At 46.0% G+C, this 21,028-nt stretch overlaps 1 protein-coding gene across 1 annotated transcript; it reads left to right on the forward strand.

Annotated features, from left to right (window-relative positions):
• The first annotated feature begins 10,507 nt into the window (after positions 1-10,507).
• FUNDC2 (FUN14 domain containing 2) lies at positions 10,508-21,004 on the forward strand. Its single transcript, XM_007433344.3, has 5 exons — positions 10,508-10,679; positions 13,897-14,047; positions 14,463-14,538; positions 16,473-16,610; positions 17,554-21,004. The coding sequence occupies exons 1-5, from the start codon at positions 10,523-10,525 to the stop codon at positions 17,629-17,631; spliced, it is 600 nt and encodes a 199-aa protein (XP_007433406.1). The 5' UTR covers positions 10,508-10,522; the 3' UTR covers positions 17,632-21,004.
• Positions 21,005-21,028: the final 24 nt, after the last annotated feature.

Genomic DNA, 21,028 nt, shown 5'->3' on the forward strand with positions numbered 1-21,028 from the left:
AGGAAAATCCAGAAAAAGATAGTAACCAGTACAGCCTTGTACAGTTATGTAATAACAGACCTGCTCATGAGCACCTATCTATATCCTTACTACTATATTCTGGACCAAGTGCAGTTTCTAAAGACTCTTTGAAGAATGCAATAGTCCAGCCTGTATACAATAGGGGCATCAACTGTTGCTTCTGATCAAGGGTTTTCTTGTGCCCTGCCTCATTCACAAAATGTTGTGATGGCATTATTGTCTATTTAGATCTCTTCCGGCTTTCATGCTATTTCTGAAGTTCTTCCCTTCCCATAAAACATCCAATGAGAAAGAAAAGAAGAACTATTCCATGGTGTTTTTTGATGGTACCCTTGGGAGGTACCCTAGGCACCCTGGGTTTGAGTTGGGACCACAAGCAGCTTCACTGCCCCCCTTTTTTTGAAGTCCCTGGGACTCTCTCCTTCACTCTGATTGCTGAAAATCAGCAATACAGTTGCCTACTATTTTGAGGGAGAAAACAAATTAAAAAAAAGTTAGTGCAAACCCTAGAAGAGACATGTCACCTAGAAGAAGAAAAAAGGGAAAGGGAAAACCCACTCATATCCCCAAAACAGGCAACATTCAGCATCACAGAGTGAGACATTAGCAGTTCTTGGGTCCAATCTAGAAATCAAGGAATTTATGTAAGCAGGCAAGAATATGAAGCTTCAAGCAAGCTGTCGCCAAAGAATCTCTCTTTCCTTGGAAGACAAGGTCTCCAGGCCCTTTATTGCCTTCTAATATATTGGCATTCCTTTCAGTGGTGTTCAGGATGGACACAACAAAACAGAATCACACCAATTCTAGATGACTGTTGACGCAGTCAAGAATTGCATCCATCTTTTTAGCTACTGCATCGCCAAGGGGATTCCTAGCAGAACAACCCCATTCTGCAACCTTCCTCAAACTGGGCACACTTGGAGGGGTGCACTTCAACTTCCAGAGTGCCCCAGCCAACATGGCTCCTGTTGAGAATTCTGGGAATTGCAACTCACAAAGTCGCACATTCAGACAGCACTGAAATTGGGGAAGAATGCATTCAGTAAGAATGGGATATTGGGTTATAGCACAATAGGGGTTGCAGAGTAGAGTTGTCCTAATGCTCCAGGTGTCTTTTTGGCCTGTTTGCTGTTTGTTTTCTGGAAACAAAGGATAGCAAAGTCATTCTCTGTATCAGTCAGAGGGGTGAACTAAAGCACATCTGGCAGAAACAGCTATAACAACAATAGGAGCAGGAAGAGGAGACTAGAAGCCACATCAAGTTTCTTTGCTCCAAAACAGCTCATTTCCCTGACTGCTTAGCCCAGCCCTGAAGAAACACAAAGGTGAGTCAAAACACAAGTGACAGCTCTGTCCTCCTCTGGATATGTCATTGGTGAGTCAACTGTTGCATTTCTGGAATAGAACTAAATGTCCAATTTTACAGAGAAACCTTTCTTTTTCAGCTCACTGTGGTTTTACTCATCCAGTAAGCTTAGCTTCTAAGAACCAGTTTCTTGTGTCAGAGAATAGTAGCCATATATGTGTTTTCTAGATTCAGGCATGGAAGCATGGTATGGCAGAAAGTTTTTTCAGCCAGCAAGGCTCGCCAGCAACAACTGGCCAAATCTTCTCAGGAAAAGACAGCCATCAAACGCAGACTCGGAAAGCAAATTTTCTCCCTCTTCCCTTTCCTTTATTAATACATAACCTAATAAAGAGTCCAGAAGAACTGGAAATCTCGCTGATAACTCTGTTACATAAACGGATTATGTCCCACTTTCTTTTCCTTTGAATTCCACAAAGTGGCCCGCCCAGGATCTGTCCTGGGTTCGGTGCAGCTCTGCGGCCATGTCATGAGCTGCTACAGAGAGTGACAGAGGCAAATTCCTCACAGCCAGATTCCAGTGCAGACCACCAGCCCTTGTGCCAGCATAACATTTTCTAGCCCCACTGCATTCTCAGTCTTCTCACAGAAAGAAGACCAGCAAACGGTGCTGTCCTTATAACGGGGATCCTTTTGGCTTTGTTTCTCTCCCCTCCCACCATCTGTCAGCAGCCAGTGGGAGAACAGCCAACCGTCCCCCTCCTTAACCTGGGTTAGGGATGGGCTTGCAAAGGAGGCAACAGATGGCTACACAGGCAGCCTGTCAAAACTCGCTCGGGTTTCATGCAAGTGTTTTGTACAGGTGGGTTTAAAGGGACCCTGACAATCAGCTGGTATCAGCTAATGGTTGGAGTCCTTTGAAATAAAAGGTTAGTTCTGTCTCAATACAGCTGTGCTGGAAATCTGCTAAACCCGGGTGCGTAAGGAGCTGAAACAAGAGGTGCTGGGCAGGGGAGAATTGCACTGTGAAGCCACAGAGAGATGACTTTCTCCTGCTTTACTGGGTAGGTCTCTCCCATCCTATTGGGCTGCCATCCCCAGTCAGCTGTTACTCAGGCTGGTCCACTTAGAGTTGAGCAGATGCAGGGGGACACCTGATTTGAAAGAACCAGACCCTTCTGCTCCTCTAAGAGAGTGGCCCTGAAGCCATTGCCTAGAGCTAGAGGGGAAGGGGTGCCTACCCCAGCCTAAAGTGATCAAGAGATGCTGGGCTGATCCCATCCACTAGCCTTGTGAATAGGGCAGGAATGAGCGAGCCGTTAAAGGGAAAGTTGCAGAAAAGATTATACAGAAGGAAGAAAATGTGAGAGAGAAAAACTTCAAAATAATCCCTCCTTGATTTTGTTTCATATAAGATGGGACAGAGAGAAACTTGGAGGGGCTTTCAAGATGCTTCTGTTCTGGCCTGGAATCCCTGCTCTGCTTGTTTCTTGGCCTGACTTACTTGGAAGGGCTGATGCTAGGAGTCATGCAAATGTTGCCAGAATAATTGGTGAAGCTCATCAGGTTATATCCATAGCAAAATCTATGCTGGAATAAGGGGGAAAGTACTATTTGAACCAGTGTTTCTCAACCTTGGCCACTTGAAGATGTGTGGCTGGCTGGAAAATTCTAGGAGTTGAAGTCCACACATCTTCAAGCGGCCAAGGTTGAGAAACACTGACTTGAACGTTGCTACATCTCAGACCGCTTGTAGTACAGGGTGGAAACGGTGAAGGCAATCTCATGAAGTCATGGCAGAAGAAAGGTTGCCAGGGCACTTTTATGCCTTCTGTTGCTGTTGTTATTGTGCCTTTGAGTGAGTGTTGACTCCTGGCGACTGCCTGGACTAGTCCCTGAAGTTTTCTTGGCAAGGTTTTTCAGAAGTGGTTTGCCCTTGCCTCCTTCCTAGGGCTGAGAAAAGTGACTGGCCCAGGGTCACCCAGCTGGCTTCATGCCTACGGCGGGACTAGAACTCACAGTCTCCTGGTTTTTAGCCGGGTGCCTTAACCACTACACCAGACTGGCTGTCTTCTATGCCATAGTTAGATGCAAATGAGGAGAGACTCATAGGCTACTTTTCAAAGCAAATAAAGTCAGACTGGGGGGGGTGTGTTTCTATCCCATTATGAAACTGATAGAAGGGAAGACAAAATCAGTTAGTTTTAATCTCCAACCAGATGGCTTGTTAAATTAACTACAAAATGTGCATCCTTACAGCTCAGTTTGAATCTAGTTGCGTAGAGTGGTGGAGTTTCTTTGCCTGCAAATGAAATGGGGCAGGTTGAGAACTAACCCACAATTTTTAAATGTTTATTCTTTGTGGATTTGCACCACTTCTGGCCACAGCCTCCACCTGTGGCCTTGAATCCAGGAGATTTCCAGATCCCAGGCTAGCTGCTTCCTGATGAATGCAACCACATCAAGAGCTAAAAATGGAATTCACTGGATCCAGATGATTTCTGGACATAAAGCCACTCTGTCTTGCTGGGATTAATCTGAGTGTGGATTGTCCCATCCAAATCCTTGCAGTTTTTCAGATGCTAGTTTAGAACGTCCACTGTTTTTTCCCTTGGAGATAACTTTATTTCATCTACATATAGGTAACTTGCCCCAAACAAAAGGATGATCTCTTCCAGCAGTTTCATGTGGATGTTGGACAGAATTTTGTGCTGTCACAAGAACACACATAGGTCCTTTCCATCCAAATCTCTCCAAGCATTGCCCTGTCCATTCTGATAGCAAAAGCGGGTTGCAAAAGTAGGTTAAAAAGTGAGTTGAATGCAGTTTCAAGTTGGAGATCCAATTTGAGCACGATTCACCTGCATCTCCAGATCAAATCAACTTTCTGAATCAGATTGAGTCATATAAATGTGACCATTCTAAACCGTTTCACCTCGGATCAGATCAATGATTCATTTGGGTTGGAGCCAACCAGCATACTCCTGTCAGAAAAGCATATGCTTTGGGGGACGCTCTGCCTAGCTCAGATACTTTATTCTACCTTGACCAGCGAATGGAGGCTGGGATGGGTGGAAATATAATCAGGGTTCTGCTTTATGGCCTTACGGACATGGCAAAGTGAACTCTTGGGGGGAGAAACAGATCTGAAGATTTTCAAAGCTATAGATCAAGTTGGAAATTTAGGGAAAGCACAAACCCACTCAACCTCGCCCAATCGAAAGATCACAAGCGTATCACTTTACTGGAGCAAAACTGGAATGTTCCCAGTGTGGTGGGGAAAATGCCCACTTAAGTAAAAGAACCAAAAGGTTTGCTGATAAATGCAACCAAATATCTTTTATTAGCATGCACAACTACCGAGATCACTTGGCTCCTCGCAAGAAGAGCCCCCAAGCCCCCAAGGTTACAGGTTATATACCCTCTGAAATGATGCGTATAAGTCAAAAGCAGTCTAAATTTTATTTATTTATTTATTTAATAAAATTACATGGCCACCCATCTCAGACGCATTACTCTGGGTGTCTAAGGGTTAAAAACAGAATAAAAATGTATTTAAAAAAAATACAAGACATCATTAACATAAAATAACATAGCAGCTGAGAACACTCGGCTTATGAAACGTAATTTACTGTGGGAATGTAGGATCTGTTAACAACATGGGGTGATCTTGCTGTGGGCTGACCCAGCACCTCTACCCTCTGCTCTTCGAAAGAGATTCCAAGGCTGCCCTTTCTACTCATGTTAGCACGTCCTGATGTAAACAGTGTCCTTTACTGTACCCATATATTGATTCCCTTCACACTACAGAAAAGACAATAACCTGGTTTGTGTGTCGGTCCCTCTGGAGTCGCCAGGCAGTTTCAGTTTGCCTGCTCTAATAGGCACTTCAGAATCATATATGTCAGGATAGAATATGATTTGTCCCCCCGCAAACCGGGTAGTAAGGAAAGCTACAGAAATGGCTTAAAGGTAAGTTATAGACTAAATCGTGGCAAGGCTTGCAGTTAAAGCTGTGTCCCTAAAACCCGGTGGTTCAGGATGGCTCACAGACTGTGACATCCGATCTGGTCTTGCCCTTGAAGCCAATATCCAACGGGCTTCTTCGGATGCTGCGAGAAGAAAAACTCTTTTAAGCCACCCTTATCTGCAGGACCGTGAAAATCCCCAGGCAACACGAGATGCCTGGACGAAGCGGGCTCGTTTCCAGAAAATGAGAGAGGAGAGAAACTCCACTAGTTTCTTTCGGTTGGTCTGTTTTGAAGATGACACCTTGAGGTGCCTTAGAAATGCTCTGCTAGCAGTTGTGAGTAGTAGGGGCTGTCCCCAGTAAGATGAGTAAGAAGAATAGAAATGCTCTAACCAAGATAGGGGAATTCACAAGCTTTTGGCAGACCTACTAATACCCTGGGTCTGTCCTGACATTCTGGTCACAAGAGTCAGAGCAGGATGACAACGGCCAGGACGGGATCAGCACAAGCCTTCGGGCTGCTCCTCTGCGTCCCCTTCTCGTGGCACATACAGGGATGGTCTGCAGTTCCTCTGGTTGAAACTGGCAGGAAGCCACCGAACAGGCTGCGCAAGAGGAGCGCCTCCTCCAGTGAGGGCTTCACCATCTGAAAGTCTCTCTTCCTGGCTTTTTCTGCACTCAAGGTTTGTGGTCTCCGTGAGGTTAGTTGTCCCCCACCCCCACCCTGCCGAACTGGCCAGAAGCTCTCCGCGGATGCCTAAAAATGCACATTCTCCAAGCATGCTTCACAAGCACGGGCTTGTCCCTGGGAGTGCTGCAGTTAAGAGCGCGCCTGGGAAATGTGGCAGCGGGCGTAGTTTAAGAACCAGCCCTTGGTTTCTATCATTGCTCCCCACAGCAGAGGAAGTGCTGTGCAGGCCAGCCTTGGCCCAGTGATCTTGCACCCCTTCTTGCAGCCGGAAGGAAGACGCACCCTCATCATCTGCGGCTGCCAGCCCTTAGGTGCCTTAATGCTTCCTCTCTTGAACTATGTGCATGAGGCACTGTTGTACCAAATGGGTCCCAGGCGAGAAGGATGATGTACAATGCTCCCTATACTGGTAGTTTTTCATTGGGCATGTACATCCAGCAACCAGAATAGGCTGGCTCTCAGCACCTTCTGTGGGTAGCCCTAAGTCTAGGAATGGAAACCTGGTCTCGGGTGGTTTATGGCTAGAGCTGATGCGTTGCTATGTAGTCATAAGAGAGCCAGATTATCTGAGAAATGGTCCATGCTGGACCACTGCAGGCAAGCTTTGATTGTTAGCACAGTTAAATCTAGCTGCTCAATGTGCTGGAACATCTAGATCAGGGACAACAAAAGATAACTCTGGATGCAGTTGTAGACATCCAAATGACCTGCCAATTGACCCTCCCATCCCATCTCCTCAAATTTGTTGGGTGAATGAATAAAGTTTGGGTAAAGAGCAGTGGGGGTATGCATAGAAAGGTGATCTCTGTTTAGTTTTAATTTATCTTGATATTATCTTATTTTAAATTAATTTAATTTAAATCTCTAGATTTAATGGCTAAAGATTGTTGAATTCTAAGCATAAGTGTTTGCTACAGGGTCCAGTTGTTGGGATTTGGGGGGGGGGGGAGGGTCTACTTCTTCCTTTTTTTAAGCCAAAGTAGACCTTGCTGAAGTTCCTTCCATTCAACTGCTAGATAATAGCTAAGGGAAGTAGGCACAAACGTTTTGATTTTAATCACACTCATACGTATCTATATTTTTGAGGTATTTTCAATCCAGCAAGTCTGGATGAGCTCTCAACACTTGTTCATTGGCAATCGCGGGTTGTTTGTTTTCTCCTTCCAAGACGAATTACCTGATGAGCACACCCAGGAAGAGGCTATCACTTAATGGTGATGCCCTGACTTTGCCAGAAGAAAGTCGATGGTTCCTACCCTGGCATTTCCGAAAAGTTTGTACATGATGTTGACTCCCTAAGTCCTGGAAGAGATGGTACAGTTCTGAAAAATGTAGGAATGGATTTCAAAAATATTCATGACGACTTGCTGGCAGCAAAAGGAATATTCTGTATCCCTTTGCTTCCATCTACTGTTCATCTGAGGTTTTGCGGTGTAGATCTGGTAGCTCTAGAGCAGTATTTTTCAATCTTGGGAACTTTAAGATGTGTGGACTTCATGGCTGGCTGGGCAATTCTGGGAGTTGAAGTCCACACATCTTAAAGTTCCCAAGGTTGAAAAATGTAGTAGTAGTAGAACTTAATATTATTTTTGCACAAGGGGCTAATTCTGGGAGTTGAAGTCCACCCATCTTAAAGTTCCCAAGGTTGGGAAACACTGCTCTAGAGAGTAATGGACAGGTAACCTTTGGGCTGGATGTGATCTGCAGGTGTCCCCACCCAACCTGCAGGACCTCCGGCGGGTCCCTTCTTCTCAGAGCCACCACTCCATAGAGCAGTGTTGTCCAAACTTGGCCGCTTTAAGATGAGTGGACTTCAACTCCCAGAATTCCCCAGCCAGCTTGAGCGAAAAGCCCAAGAGGAAGACGTGAATGCAGTGATGTTTTGAGAGATTTCCTCTGTAGAGAAGTCCAAAGGGATAGCTCTCAGCCTCCTTCTGCAATGCCTTCCTTCATGGAGAAGGTGAGGTGACATCCTTACTATCTCCCTCCAACCTGGTAGAAGAATATCCTTCTCTGCCAAGGGAGGACTGGAGTTAGTATGGGTGGGGTTTCAGGTTTGAGAGGTTATTTTGTGGTATGGAGGATTTTCTCTCCCCATCCCCTTTCCCCCACGACATCATTCAAACCGTTGAGGGTATGGGGAGCAGAATCTGACCCTTTGGTTGGATTTAGTTTTTAAACCACACTGAGCTAGACAGGCAGAAGATTCCTACATTCTCCAAAGCTTCTTCATGGCCAGAAACTTTAATCACAAGGCTGGTGAAACTTTGTTGAGTCTATCAGGTGAAGCCTGTTTTTCTCAGGAGACATCTGAGATGTCCTTTTACTTGCTATTGTGAAATTTGGGGATCCCTGTTTACCTTCTGCTGCACTCTGCACTAACCCTAATTATTTTCAAAAGGTTGAATGTCTTCCTCTCTGGCCCAATTCTCCTAAGCCATTTCCAAGGAGAACAAGTTCTTCGACCAAGGGATCTCTCTTTTAACCGTGAATTTCTTGTTTCTGAAAGCGGTTGAGAAAAGAACTCCAGATCCTGATGTGAACAGGCTGCTCAGTAGTTGGTGTAGGATCTGTCCGATAAAACCAACAGCTACATCTGATTACTGGGTCTCCTGTGGCATCACAGCCTACTGCAATCTTCAGCCCTGGAGAGGTGAAGCAACCGGATCTGTCGTTTTCCTGAGTGGATATTCAGTTCTGGCCCATTGTTTTTCAACCTCAAAGCAAGGAAAGAGGGGAGAATTTAAGAAATGTATGCTGGCTGCTGTCCCTTTGGAGATCCTCAAGATAAAGTGGATTCCACTGGAAAGGTCTTTCAGGAAGAAAGGTGCGGTGGTCAGTTATGATGTGACCCATCCGTGGCCTTGATCAATAGGTAGGACCACATCATCATCTGAGTCAATGTCTCTCAACCTCAGCCACTTTAAGATGTGTGGACTCCAACTCCCAGAATTCCCCAGCAAGCATGCTTTAATCTGTGTGGACCTCGACGCCCAGAATTCTGTTTATTTGCGGTTAGTTTCCTGGAGACTCTGGTTCATCCGTTGCACCAAATCGTGGCTTGTTTTACAGCCTGTTGAATAAGCCAACCTCAAGTGCACTGCCTCCCTTGAACTAACCAGTCCCTATGCTATAAACCTGTTTAACAATTCCCATACTCAGCTGGGTGTCCCTGTAGATATGCAGAGCAGGAAGGTCTAAATCAAAAGCAACTCTTCCTTTCTAGCAGTGTACAATATTAAAACCTTTTGTGTTGCACAGGCCAGGACTTGCAGATGTCATCATGTCGCAATAAATTGCTTTTTCAGAGAATGTTGCTTCGTCTTATTTACTCTTGTGAGAAGGAAATCAAATTCTCCGCCCCAGGTCAGCAGGAAGCCAAAGTTTCCCATTGGTCTCACCCTCCCATTCTTTATCTTAACAGCAATCAAGGCCTCGGGCTAAATTATAGTAAGAATGGGCTCACCTCAAAAGATTCAGCGGTCGCAGAAAGAATCAAGGGCCCTCCACCCTAGCCCAAAATTAAATAAGGAAAGACCTGGCAGGAAGGGCCAGCATTCCTTACACCCAGAAGTCGAGTCAGGAAAGATTTCTTCCGAAGAGACCTGCACTCCAGTCAGGCAATAGCCGAGAAGCAGGCGCAGGAGACCGCAGCTCAGCGGCGTGCCTGACCCGGTCGGCCCATCGCTCCCCGGCCAGTCCAGCGGCCAGCGCCCCTCCTGGAATCCCGGCTGATTGCCTTCCCTAAGGAATCCTATGGGGCGGCTTCCCTGCGTTTTTAAGATTTTTAATTAATTTTTTTTAATTTTTAAAAAGGTTTTAAGTTTTAAAAGGTTTTAAGGGTCTTCCCTATAAAAGCCCCGAGGCGGCCGCCCCGACAGCTGCTGGTCTGGTGCATCGGGCGCTCGGAAATAAAGCTTCCCCTCTCCTTCAGGCAGCCGCCCGCGCATTTATTCCCGGCTCGGAGACGAACCTTGAGTTTTTGCATTCCGACGATCTCGAAGAGCGCTGGCAGATGTTATTTGGGGATGTTATTTCGATCCGGCTGGGGCCCTTGATAAAGCTGGCTTGCCTAGATCGTTCTACGCGTGGCATAAATAATTCTACACGTGCCGTACTTAAAAAAAACTCTGCACGTGCCCGGAGCCACGTTATCTCAGAGAGGCTGCCCTGTGGTTCCCGCAGCGTTGTAGGGCCTCAACAGCACCATAACAAGAATGACGTTCAGCGGCACGGTAGGGTGAATAGGAAAAACTCTGCACGTGCTCAGAGGCGTTAACACGCCAAGATCCGGCAACTGTACGCCGCCTCCCTGCCGCGCCCTCCGAGTTCGGTCCTTCTTTCGTAGCATCGGGGGCGGAGCCTAGCCCGATGACGCCACCAGCACCTCCCACAGACAGAGCCGCCTTCAGCCCCGCCCACGAGGCCGTCGCCTAGGTGATCAACAAAGCGCGAGGCCGCGGGCCCTCGGGAGGCGCGGCTCCCCAGGGCCCTCCCCGCGCGGCAAGAGCGCGCATGCGCCTTCCGGAGCGCGATGGAGGGCTCCGCCTACCCCGGGGAGGAGGAGGAGGAGGAGCCGCCCTACGCCAGCGGCGCGCACTCGTGCTCCTCCCTCATCCGCCTCGAGCAGGAGGCCAAGCGCAGGAAGCGGGCGCGGCAGCAGCAGCGCCGGCTCTACACCATCATGCCAGGTGAGGGCCCCTGGCCGCCCCCTCCCCCGCCGCTTGGAAGGGGCCGCGGGAGTGACGTCACCGCGGGCGGGGGAGGAGGGTCGGTCAGCTGGCTCCGCCCCCTCGGGCCTGTCTCCCCCCGCCTTAGGAAGCGCTCTTTGAAGGTGTGTGGGCGTGGCTGGTGCCTTCCACGCTTCTTGGACTGTAGCACCCATCATCCCTGTCCTCTGGGGGATGACGCACACCTCTACCCCCGTGGGCTGGTCCTACCTTACAGGGTTGTTAGGAGAATGGCGGGGGGGAGGGAAGTTCTCGTGAAAGCTGGAGGAGTAAATCCATTTCCATGTATGGTCCTAGAGGTATCGAAATGATGATGATGATGATCATCTCACCTTTATGTATGTATGTATGTATGTATGTACACATACCAGTGTTTCTCAGACCTGGCAACTTTAAGACAGGTGGACTTCAACTCCCAGAATTCCTGGCTGGGGAATTCTGGGAGTTGAAACCCGCATGTCTTAAAGTTGCCAAGTTTGAGAAAGACTGATACATACAGTTGTGCTCCTAGGCTTACATTTACACACCCCTTCCTTGTGCTCTTCTGTGATGCCTAGGAGTTCTGGGCTTCCTTTATACAGGTCCTGCATTTTTAATATCAGTGGCGTCGACCCAGAGCTGTGATGCCCTGCCTGTGGATTTGCCATGTCCAAAATGGAGTTTTGGAAGAAGGAGAAATTGCCCCCCCCTTAATCAGTCCCACCCATGGGGATCCCAGCCCTAAAGTCCTGTTCTTTCTCAGTCGGTTTCAACTCAGCTACCAGATCTGTAGCTGGAAATAACAAAATCCCTCACTTCGCTTTTATTTCACTCCATGCCCCTCCTTGGAGCATGCACAGCAAAAATAAAACTCTGTATATTTTCATTTGTGGTACAGAAGCCGTTTCTGACGAGATGTTTCTGTCCTTCCCCCCTAATGTTCTTTTCAGAAACTCATGTCACTTATTTATACTTACATTTTGCTTTGGGAGAGGGGTTCAAGAGGGTTGCTCACACAGTCCTGCCAAGTATGTTGAGCTGAGAGAGTGTGTCCAATTATCAGAAGTTACTCATTTGCATGTATAAATTGGGCGTCTGACGTAGCTGCATCTTGGGTATCAGTTACGCAGCACTTGGGTGCACTAAAGGGTCCTGTCCTTGAAGAATTGTCTTATAATTCAGTCCTGTTAGCCATCAGCTCACTTGCCGGATGAAAGCAGAGGACCTCAATACGCCTCCTCCTGGTTCTGCAGCTTGAAAATGGACTGTGGGAAGCAGTCCAAAATCCATACCTTTTATTGTATTAGGACTGACCAAAATAGAACAAAAGAATCTGCAACCTGCCAAATTCTTCAAAATGGCTCATTTATCTTACGAAAAGTTCTGGAGAACACAAACGTTTGTGCACTCTTGAACTATTTGGTTGGTCCTGATCAGTGATTTTGGATTTTTCCGTCATCGATCACCGTGGCTTATCATTGATTTTGTTACGAGCTAACGCCTCCTAGAAGGAAGTTGGGATGAAAAGTTCTTTTCTGTACCTGTCTATAACATAGCTGGGCTTTGCACCCAATACAGTTGTAGGCATTGTTGTTATTAGATAATAATTGTGCATGTTTAACAGAAATGGATGCACAATGTTAGAAATGAAAAGTGCCTTTTAGAGGAGTCTGCACAGTTCTACAAGCTCCTCTGTCCACATACATCTCTATTAATCTCACGTATTTACAGACAGCCTCACATAATAAGGTTGTAGAGAGTTCTAAGAATGGTTAGTCTGCTCTACCCAAGCAATGAACTATAGCAATGAACATGTCTTTATAAACTACCATAAACATTTGAAACCTGGTTTTCAAAACGTTGTTGTTGTTGTTCAGTCGTTAAGTCGTGTCCGACTCTTTGTGACCCCATGAACCATATTGCGCCAGGCCTTCCTGTCCTTCACTGCCTCCCTGAGTTTGCTCAGTTTCATGCTCATTGCTTCAGTGATGCTATCTAACCATCTCATCCTCTGCCGTCCTCTTCTCCTTTTGCCTTCAATCTTTCCCAGCATCAGGGTCTTCTCCAAAGAGATCTCTCTTCGCATTAGGTGACCAAAATATCTGAGCTTGAGCTTCATTATCGATCCTTCCAATGAGCAATCAGGGTTGATTTCCTTTAAGATTGACTGGTTTGACCTCCTAGCAGTCCAGGGGACTCTCAAGAGTCTTCTCCAGCACCACAGTTCAAAGGCATCAATTCTTCGGCACTCGGCCTTTTTTATGGTCCAGCTCTAATCTGATATTCTCCATGCACATTAATCTGCAGTTTCCACCGTGGTCCTCAGCTAGTGTAGCTATTTCGGTAATAACCGGAGATTATAGGAGTTGTTCAAGGCATCTGGGTGGTGAATAACAATAACTAGGGCTGGGATCTTCAGGCAGACTTCACTGGACAAGCTCATACTTCAGCAGAACAGCTGAATCTGGCAGGTTCAGCTCCATGTTCAGTTTCTAGCATGTCCACAATGGAAATTCTGGCTCGGGTGGAGCAGTGCTCTGACCCAGGAGAGAACCGTTTCCAATGACATTTTTGTCAAATCCTGGATAAAACGTCATGCTGAAGAATTGAAAGATCTTTAAAGAGATGGGAACATCTAGCATTTGAAGGATGCTTAGATTTTTATTTTTAGGGACAAGTTTCTATATTTATTATAAAGACTCACATAAAAAGGGGACCACAGAAACCCAAGTGGAGGCTGGGTTCACGCATTCTGTTCAGTCATAGTTTGATTGGTTTACTGTGTTTATACAACAGCATAGATTTGTTTTTTGTTTTTTTTAATGAACCACATTTTCTGGTTCTCGTGAAACACTGAAATGTTCACACAGGCTGAGTTCATACAAATGCTAGGCTAAAATATGCTTGGCTTGTTTGTGATTCGGTTATTATTTATTCAGTGTGTGTGCTGCCTGAGTCCCAACCATTTTTTTGTAAAGGATGTCATTTTTCATTTACTCTGTAAATTACAGGTAACAGACTCATGGACGAGACCAAGGTGGGAATTCCATCTGTGAAAGTACATTTCTGCCGTTTCACTTTCTTTTGCATTACTGCTGCTCTTTAAATTTCAGAGTAGGCTTCCACCGGTGAGGTCACTGTCCTGTAAATCACGGACATTATTTTCTTTCTTCCCTTATGATTTTACACTGATTTGTAGGGAGGCAGAGTAGTGACGAAGATGTGCTGGACCTGGCTGAATACACAAAGAACCTACCGTGGTGGCGCAAACTATTCGCGCCAAGTTCAACTTCCAGCGAGGAGAAGTACAACGTGGTCACCCAGCTGGCAATTGGAGGCGTCACGGGATGGTGAGGCTGTTCTGTGTGCTGGTTGTGCTTGGATTGGATGGTGGGTGAGGGGAGGGTGTGATGGGTCAAGCAGCGCCATAGTCCTTGGGTTTCAAACATTCACTTTTTTACAGACAGACCCCTTGGTAATGCTTTAAGCCATGAGTTGGTTGTTCTTCTTTTGTTTTGTTTTTGACTCCTGCCCACTGCCTGGACTAGTCCCTGCAGCTTTCTTGGCGAGGTTTTTCAGATGCGGTTTGCCCTGGCCTCCTCCTTCCTAGGGCTGAGAGAGGAGGACTGGCCCAAGCTGGCTTCGTGCCTAAGGTGGGATTAGAACTCATGGTTTCCTGGTTTCTAGCCGGGTGCCTTAACCATTACACCAGATTGTCTCTCATGTAGCCTTGTTTTACTTGACACCCCCTCTTTTGATTGGCAGGTGCACTGGCTTCATCTTCCAGAAGGTTGGCAAACTGGCAGCGACTGCAGTGGGAGGTGGCTTCTTTCTGCTTCAGGTTGGTTCATGTTCGCCATGGGCTTGGGAGTGGTCAGCAGCCCAAGGGGGAATCTCATCTGTCTTCAGCAAGAGCTCCACACTCATGTTTTATCTCACAGATTTTAGTTTAATGGGGCCCTTAGGTCTCTTGCTTTTTGACTTGGCCGTGTAGCACATTCCGATCTGACACACTCAGACACACACATGCCCTTGTAACACAGAACCTTTTTAGACTATGGGCATATTCCGGTCAGGGGCAGCATCAAACTGCTGGGTCTCATCAGATGCCTTGCTGCTACCAGTGGGACATCTTTGCTTGTAGAGATCAGGAACGGGGAACCTTGACCATTCCCTGTAGTCCAATAACATTAGAAGAGTTTGGGTCTTTCATACCCCTACCAATTTTGTAGTTTGATTGGGTATGGATGATGGCATCCTTTGGGGCTGCCAGAGGAGCAAAACAAAACCCCCACCCTTACCAGCACTGGCAAGGCAGGCCACAGCACATAAATAGAGAGCAAACCCCAGCCCATTTTAGCCCTGAAGATGTTACCTAGCTGGGTAATGAAACGTTTGCAAGAAAAGAACCAAGCTCAGAGAACCCCAAGGACTCCACATTTGAGATCCTGTTCTGCAGTAGTTCTGCTCCTTCCTGAGCAGGAAGTTCCAGTTGGTATTGGGGGAAAAGAGGTCGAGCCCTTCAGCACACCAGCGGGCGGTGCCCCAGGGCTAAGTCCTCTCCTTCGTCCTGTTTAATTAATATCTTCCCCACTCGAGTAGATCACCTGTCAGTTTGGGGTTAGATCATCAATATACTGAAGATATTTCTCTTCCATAGAAAGATTTTAATTAGGACAGCAAGAGGTAGTATTTTTACGCTGGGCTGTTTTTAGGTCTGTATATCATAAGCCATCTAGAGTCGTAGGAGTAGACAAGACTCTGCTTGTAAATAAATGAAAATAGGAACGGAGCTGAAATTCCATGAGCTATGAATCCCACAGGGTGACCTAACCAGTCATTGTCTCTCTGCCGAAGATGTTCTTTACAGGATTGATAGCAGGGTAGAATGGGAAGAGGGAGACTTCTACAGGCTGCCATAAATTTCAAGGAAAAGTTGACTGAAATAAAAGTAATATATGAAGGAGCTGAAATTACATGGGTACTGTTTTCTTCCATATGGAGGTGCAGGGAGCTGCATTATTATAACTCTGATTTAGATCCTGCCTGGATACTACTTGTCATAGATGCTAAGATGCAGGATTTCAATAAAAATAAAACCCAAACAAGCCTATTTATCTCTCAGCTGGGAGTTCCTTTTTTTTTTTTAATTTATTTTTAACATTCTTGTGTATAACGTGGGCTCTGTGGTTTCCAGTGTAGAAAATAGTCACAGCATCAACAGCCACTTAAGATTAACAGTTAAAACAAAACTAGCTTCTGTTTTGAAGATCAACCTCATAGGAACAGCTCTTCTATTTTAAATTTGGCATGCATCCATGCATATAGGCACAGGGATCTTCTTTGCAACCCCAGTGGCTTCTATAATCTTGGTTCAACCTTCTCTGCAGATCTTTCCAACTGCTAAGAGCAAATTAGTGATTCACTGGCTCAGTGGGCCCTTCATCTTTGGAAACTAGGCAGTTGCTAAACCTTGCTGGCTGGGTGCAAGCCCTGGCTGCATTTGTTTCACTTGTGCTGGCTTTTTCCAAAAATAGCTTTTAGGACTTCTAAAAGTTCGTTGTGTTGGATTGCCATTTTTCCTGTTAGTGAGTAGCATAAGGAAATGGGCCTTGAACTAGTCCTATGCCTTCTGTACAGGAGCCCAGTTGAACAGTAGTTACCCTGGACCTCGTATGCTTTTCTTTGTCAGTCAGGGGGGAAATGAGCAGATTGTCCAGGAAGACCTGGTTTTATATGCAGGCTCTTGCTTCATGAAACCTTTCCCTGCTCCAGCTTGCAAACCACACAGGATACATCAAAATTGACTGGAAGATGGTTGAGCGAGATGTAAGCAAAGCCAAGAAGCACCTGAAGTTTTCTGGTAGCACCTCCAGCAAGCTGGCCCCAGAAATGAAGAACCAAATGGATGAGGTGAGACTGCTGGCCAAGCATGTTAAAAGATGTGTCTGGGGGGCTGATTGCTAGGGTGCGAGTAGGAAAAATAGAATAATTATGCAATAGAGCAGGAGAGACAAAGAATTTGGGTTGGCAATCCACAGTTCTCCCAGGACTGTCTTTTACTTCCTAGCTAAGCATCTCAGCTGCACAATTGTTAAAAATCCCTGGCACAATTTTCTCTAGCCTAAAGGCAAGACACCCAGATATGTCAGTGAAAGTCCTCAAATAAGTTTAACAGAGTTTCAAAAACTCTCCTTCCCGGATCTGTGTGCATATGGCTGCACCACTGTACTATTAAAGCAACTTTGACAGATCTCTGGACAGCCACAATGCATGTCTGCTAGATTGCACTTGGTCTGATAGATCACAATCTGAGGAATCCATTAGATTAGGTAACTGCCATTAATCTTGCTCAATAAAGTTACCCTTTGTGTGCTTTTGGGATCTTTACTCCACCTGTTCCATAAGTCTTCCATGGGCTGATCCATCAGTTATTAGACATTGCTCACACACATTAAAGTTCGACTTACTTAGCCACAGATTTTGGAGTAAACCACAAATGGTTGGTTGTGCAGAAACTGCTCAATTGTAAATCACAATTTGTGAACCAGAATAGCCAGGTTCACCCAACATGCTAAATGCGAGCCAAAGAAATCTCATTGCAGCTTACCTAAAGGCTCCCAGCTGCAAAGGAGCTAGGCATTTTCTAAGTTGGACGTTTCTGAACAGCAGGAGAGCTTTCCTGAGCGCTGCCTCTGGGCCCTTCTGGGCCAATGGCTCGCTTTGCTCAGTGTGTCATTTTGTCTCACTGCTGTTCCAAAGGAATACTGATTTGGGGGGACTTTTAATAGCTCTGGCAGCAGAAGTAAGGAGAGCCCAAGCCCAGCCACCATAAGCTTTTCCTTTCTCAATCCAGGCAATCTCTTTTCTGAAGAAGAACGTTCTCCTGTCCGGAGGCTTTGTCGGTGGGTTCCTGCTCGGCATGGCTTCCTAGGAACGCTGCCCGTTCTGCCTTCCCATATGCTGGTGTTCCGGCCATCTCCTGCTTGGTCTCCTCCACTGCCTGATTCGTCTGCTAAAGCCTTCTGCCTCCTGACTTGCCATTCTCTTTACACCTGCCAAATGGCCTCCAGAAATACCACAGCTAGCCTTTTTTCCCTCCACTGATTCCGCCTCTTTCACTTAATACAGCAGGAAAGTTGGATTCATCTGAAGGATGTATTCTATCCCTGCCTGAAGTGGCAGGCTTTGTAGAACTTCCCTCCCCTCCCATACATTTTTTTTCTCTGTTATTGGCATAACCTCCACAGAATACTATGGAAGGACCCAGAGTATCTGCCTTTCGTGTGCATCTTCTCGTTGTGCATCCAGAGTACCGCCTGCACTTCCAAGCAGAACAAGAAAACAGCTCAACAGGGCGGGACAAGAGCATGTCCTGAAATGCAGGAACTGGCATCCAAAATTGCCCTCCGTCCTAAAAACACCAGTGCCTGAGAGAAACAGCCTCTTGGTCTTGTCGAAGCTGCTATTTATACCACAGGATTACTGGAATAATCTGTGGAAACTCTGACTGCTGCGTGGGATTCTCTGTAGTCCACTTGGTCTGACCAGAGGCCTGGAAAAGCTGGCAGTGCTGGCTCTCAAGGAAAACGTCTTTCGTTGCAGCCCTACAGGGACAGTCGAAGTAAAGCTTGGTTCTCCGCGGAGGAACGGCTGCAGGATCAGAGTCTGGAGTCGGTGCCAGTTTTAGATAAATTCAAGCCTTGGTAGCAACTGCCAGTGAATCATGGGAATGGAATTATAGGGACGGCCTCATCTGAACTCCTCGGCGGTGGGGTGGAGGGCGAAGGGGGAGCTGGGTAGGTCTGCTTATCCCCGGGCTCTGAGTAGGAGGATTAACTTGGGCCCAGAATAAAGGGAGCAAAATTCTGGGCTGCATTGCCTGAAGTTTGTTTCCCTTGATAGGAATTAGATATTGAGCAGAAAGCTGCAACGCTTTGTGTGCATTTTCTCCTGAAGTTCTTGCCATCTTATCTCTGGGATAACAGCATTAGCTTGTAGAGCTGTGTTTTGTTTTGTTTTTAAAGTACCTATAAACGCATACGTTCTTGGATAGCAGAAACTTTCTTGATCTGGAACCTCTTTCATTGGTCGTAGGTAGAACGCTGTGCCATGAAAGCTTACACAGTCCTAAGAGTGTTTCTAGGAATGTATGGGACTTGTGTGTTTCGCCTTGCAAAACTCCACCCTCATGGGACTATCGGAGGAAAGCAGCTAGTTTGATACTCTGACAAAATGGAGGCTCCAGACTTTGAAAGCCGACTTGCTTTCACAACAAATCGCCGATCCCCTGACCTGTAAAGAAACAAGGCAACAGGAAAACTGCATTCTTAGTGCAGACCAATAGCATTCCCCAGATTGGTGGGCTTCAGCCTTACTGATGGGGTAATGGGAAATCTGGACAGTCACGTCTGAAGGATCTTGGGTTAGGGAAAGCTGACGGCACGAGCAGTCGCTGTTGCTGTTCAGCAGCCTTCTCTTTGTGTGGATGGGAAACTGCTGGGTCTGTTGCCAAGAGTTGTGAAAGAAAGGGAAGCTCTAACTGATCTCTGTCAGAGTTGGGTTCATTAATTGTAAAGCTGAGAAAACCTCTACTTTTGGTGGACTACCAAGAAGTCATTGGGAGGCACCTGCTCGGCATCAACTGACAGATATTTTTTCCCTTTCTCATGCAAGTTGAGCAATCGGGAACTTAGTTGCCTTGGAATTCCAGCTCAGTTTGTTCATTGTTGTTGCTGAGAGTAAAACTTTCCCTTGCTGAGTAGAAACAGCCTCTGTCGTTCGGTTTTGAAATCAGTTGGTGAAAGAACTTATCTTAAGTATTTAGTTGCTGCTTGTGCTGCCCTTCGGTTTCTAAAAGCCACAAAACCAGAAGGCGAGGCCATGAATACTTTTAGTCGGTTTTGGGTGATGATTCTATTAGCTTCCAAATCTAGGGGGGAAAATGCTTCTGCTGCAGTATATTTAGCTGAGCTACTGATTCATCTTAACCAAGTATCGTCATCTCTGACTGGCAGTGGCTCGTCATGGTCTTGATTACGGTGTTTCTCAAACCTGGCAACTTTTCAGACAGGTGGACTTCAACTCCCAGAATTCCCCAGCCAGCATTTTATTCCCAGTATAAAAACAAAAGCATGCTATGAAACATATTGATTTTTAAAAGAATTGACTGCTAGTGGAAGGCTTAAGTCTCTGAAGAAGCAGAGTTGATAGAGAAAAGCACTATACCGCTTTTGTCTCCTATGTTTCTGTGAAGGTTCACTGTATCTGTGAACAACAGGCTGTGGCCCTTTGAGCAGTGCTACAGTGCAATTCTAGCAGCCCCACCACACATGGATAATGGGGAAAGATGTTCAGAGCCTTAGAACTGCATCATCTATGACAGCGTTTCTCAAACTTGGCAATTTTTAAGACATGTGGCCTTCAACTTCCAGAATTCCTCACCCAGCATGCTGGGTGGGGAATTCTGGGAGTCGAAGTCCACATGTCTTAAAGTTACCAAGTTTGAGAAACACTGGTCTTGAACAGTGGCCTTTTCTAGTAGCTGAGCAGTTTAGGGGTCTAATGTGGGGCTGTATGTATTCATATCATGTGCTCTTGTCATTTCTGCTCCCCAAAGGAAATTGATGGTCACTGTAATCCTTGGGCAGTAGGATTCTGAGCTCTTGCAAGACAGGTTTTAACAATCTCAGAAGGGTCCTTGGAACTTCAGTTAATCTCATTGAGCCAAAGGCCTGTTTCAAGGGGTTTATTATCTACTAGGAGATGCCTAAAATACTTTCCATGCTAAGAAGTATTTAAACACAAGAGGGAGCTTGAATAAGCCAACTGACCTATTTGGAAACAAAAGAGAATAATATCATCCTTTGGGGAAAAAGCAGAATGAGTGCAGGAAAAAAATAATCTTTGAAAAGCATTTAAATAGAAGACATTCAACTGACAAATCTTTTATGCAGCACTTTGGGTTCAGTCTTCAGAATATGCAGGAGTATGAACATCCCACTTGTCTGCAACATCTTAAAACAGATGCATCTTTTTCCCAGAGTCACGCAGCTACTACTGTATGATGAACAGGCACAGTCGCTTTATGGCGTTGCAATCGGGTGCCGTATATATATACCCTGAGGCACCTTTGGAAATTGAATTTGAAACGTGATAGAAATTAGGTCACTTTTAATTTAACTGGATGGGTCACAGTTGCAAAACTGAATTCAAATCCTATCAGCTCTTGGAATACTATGGTTCTAGGTTTTTATACAGTATTCAAATGTTTTGAAGTGAGAATTAAAAGTAAATGGTTTTTTGGAGTCTCTCTTTTATTTATTAAATCT

The sequence above is a fragment of the Python bivittatus genome, unplaced genomic scaffold (genome assembly GCF_059951505.1).
Source record: "Python bivittatus isolate LINGU-HERP-01145 unplaced genomic scaffold, Pbiv_v1 ctg000670_np1212, whole genome shotgun sequence".
Lineage (NCBI taxonomy): Eukaryota > Metazoa > Chordata > Lepidosauria > Squamata > Pythonidae > Python > Python bivittatus.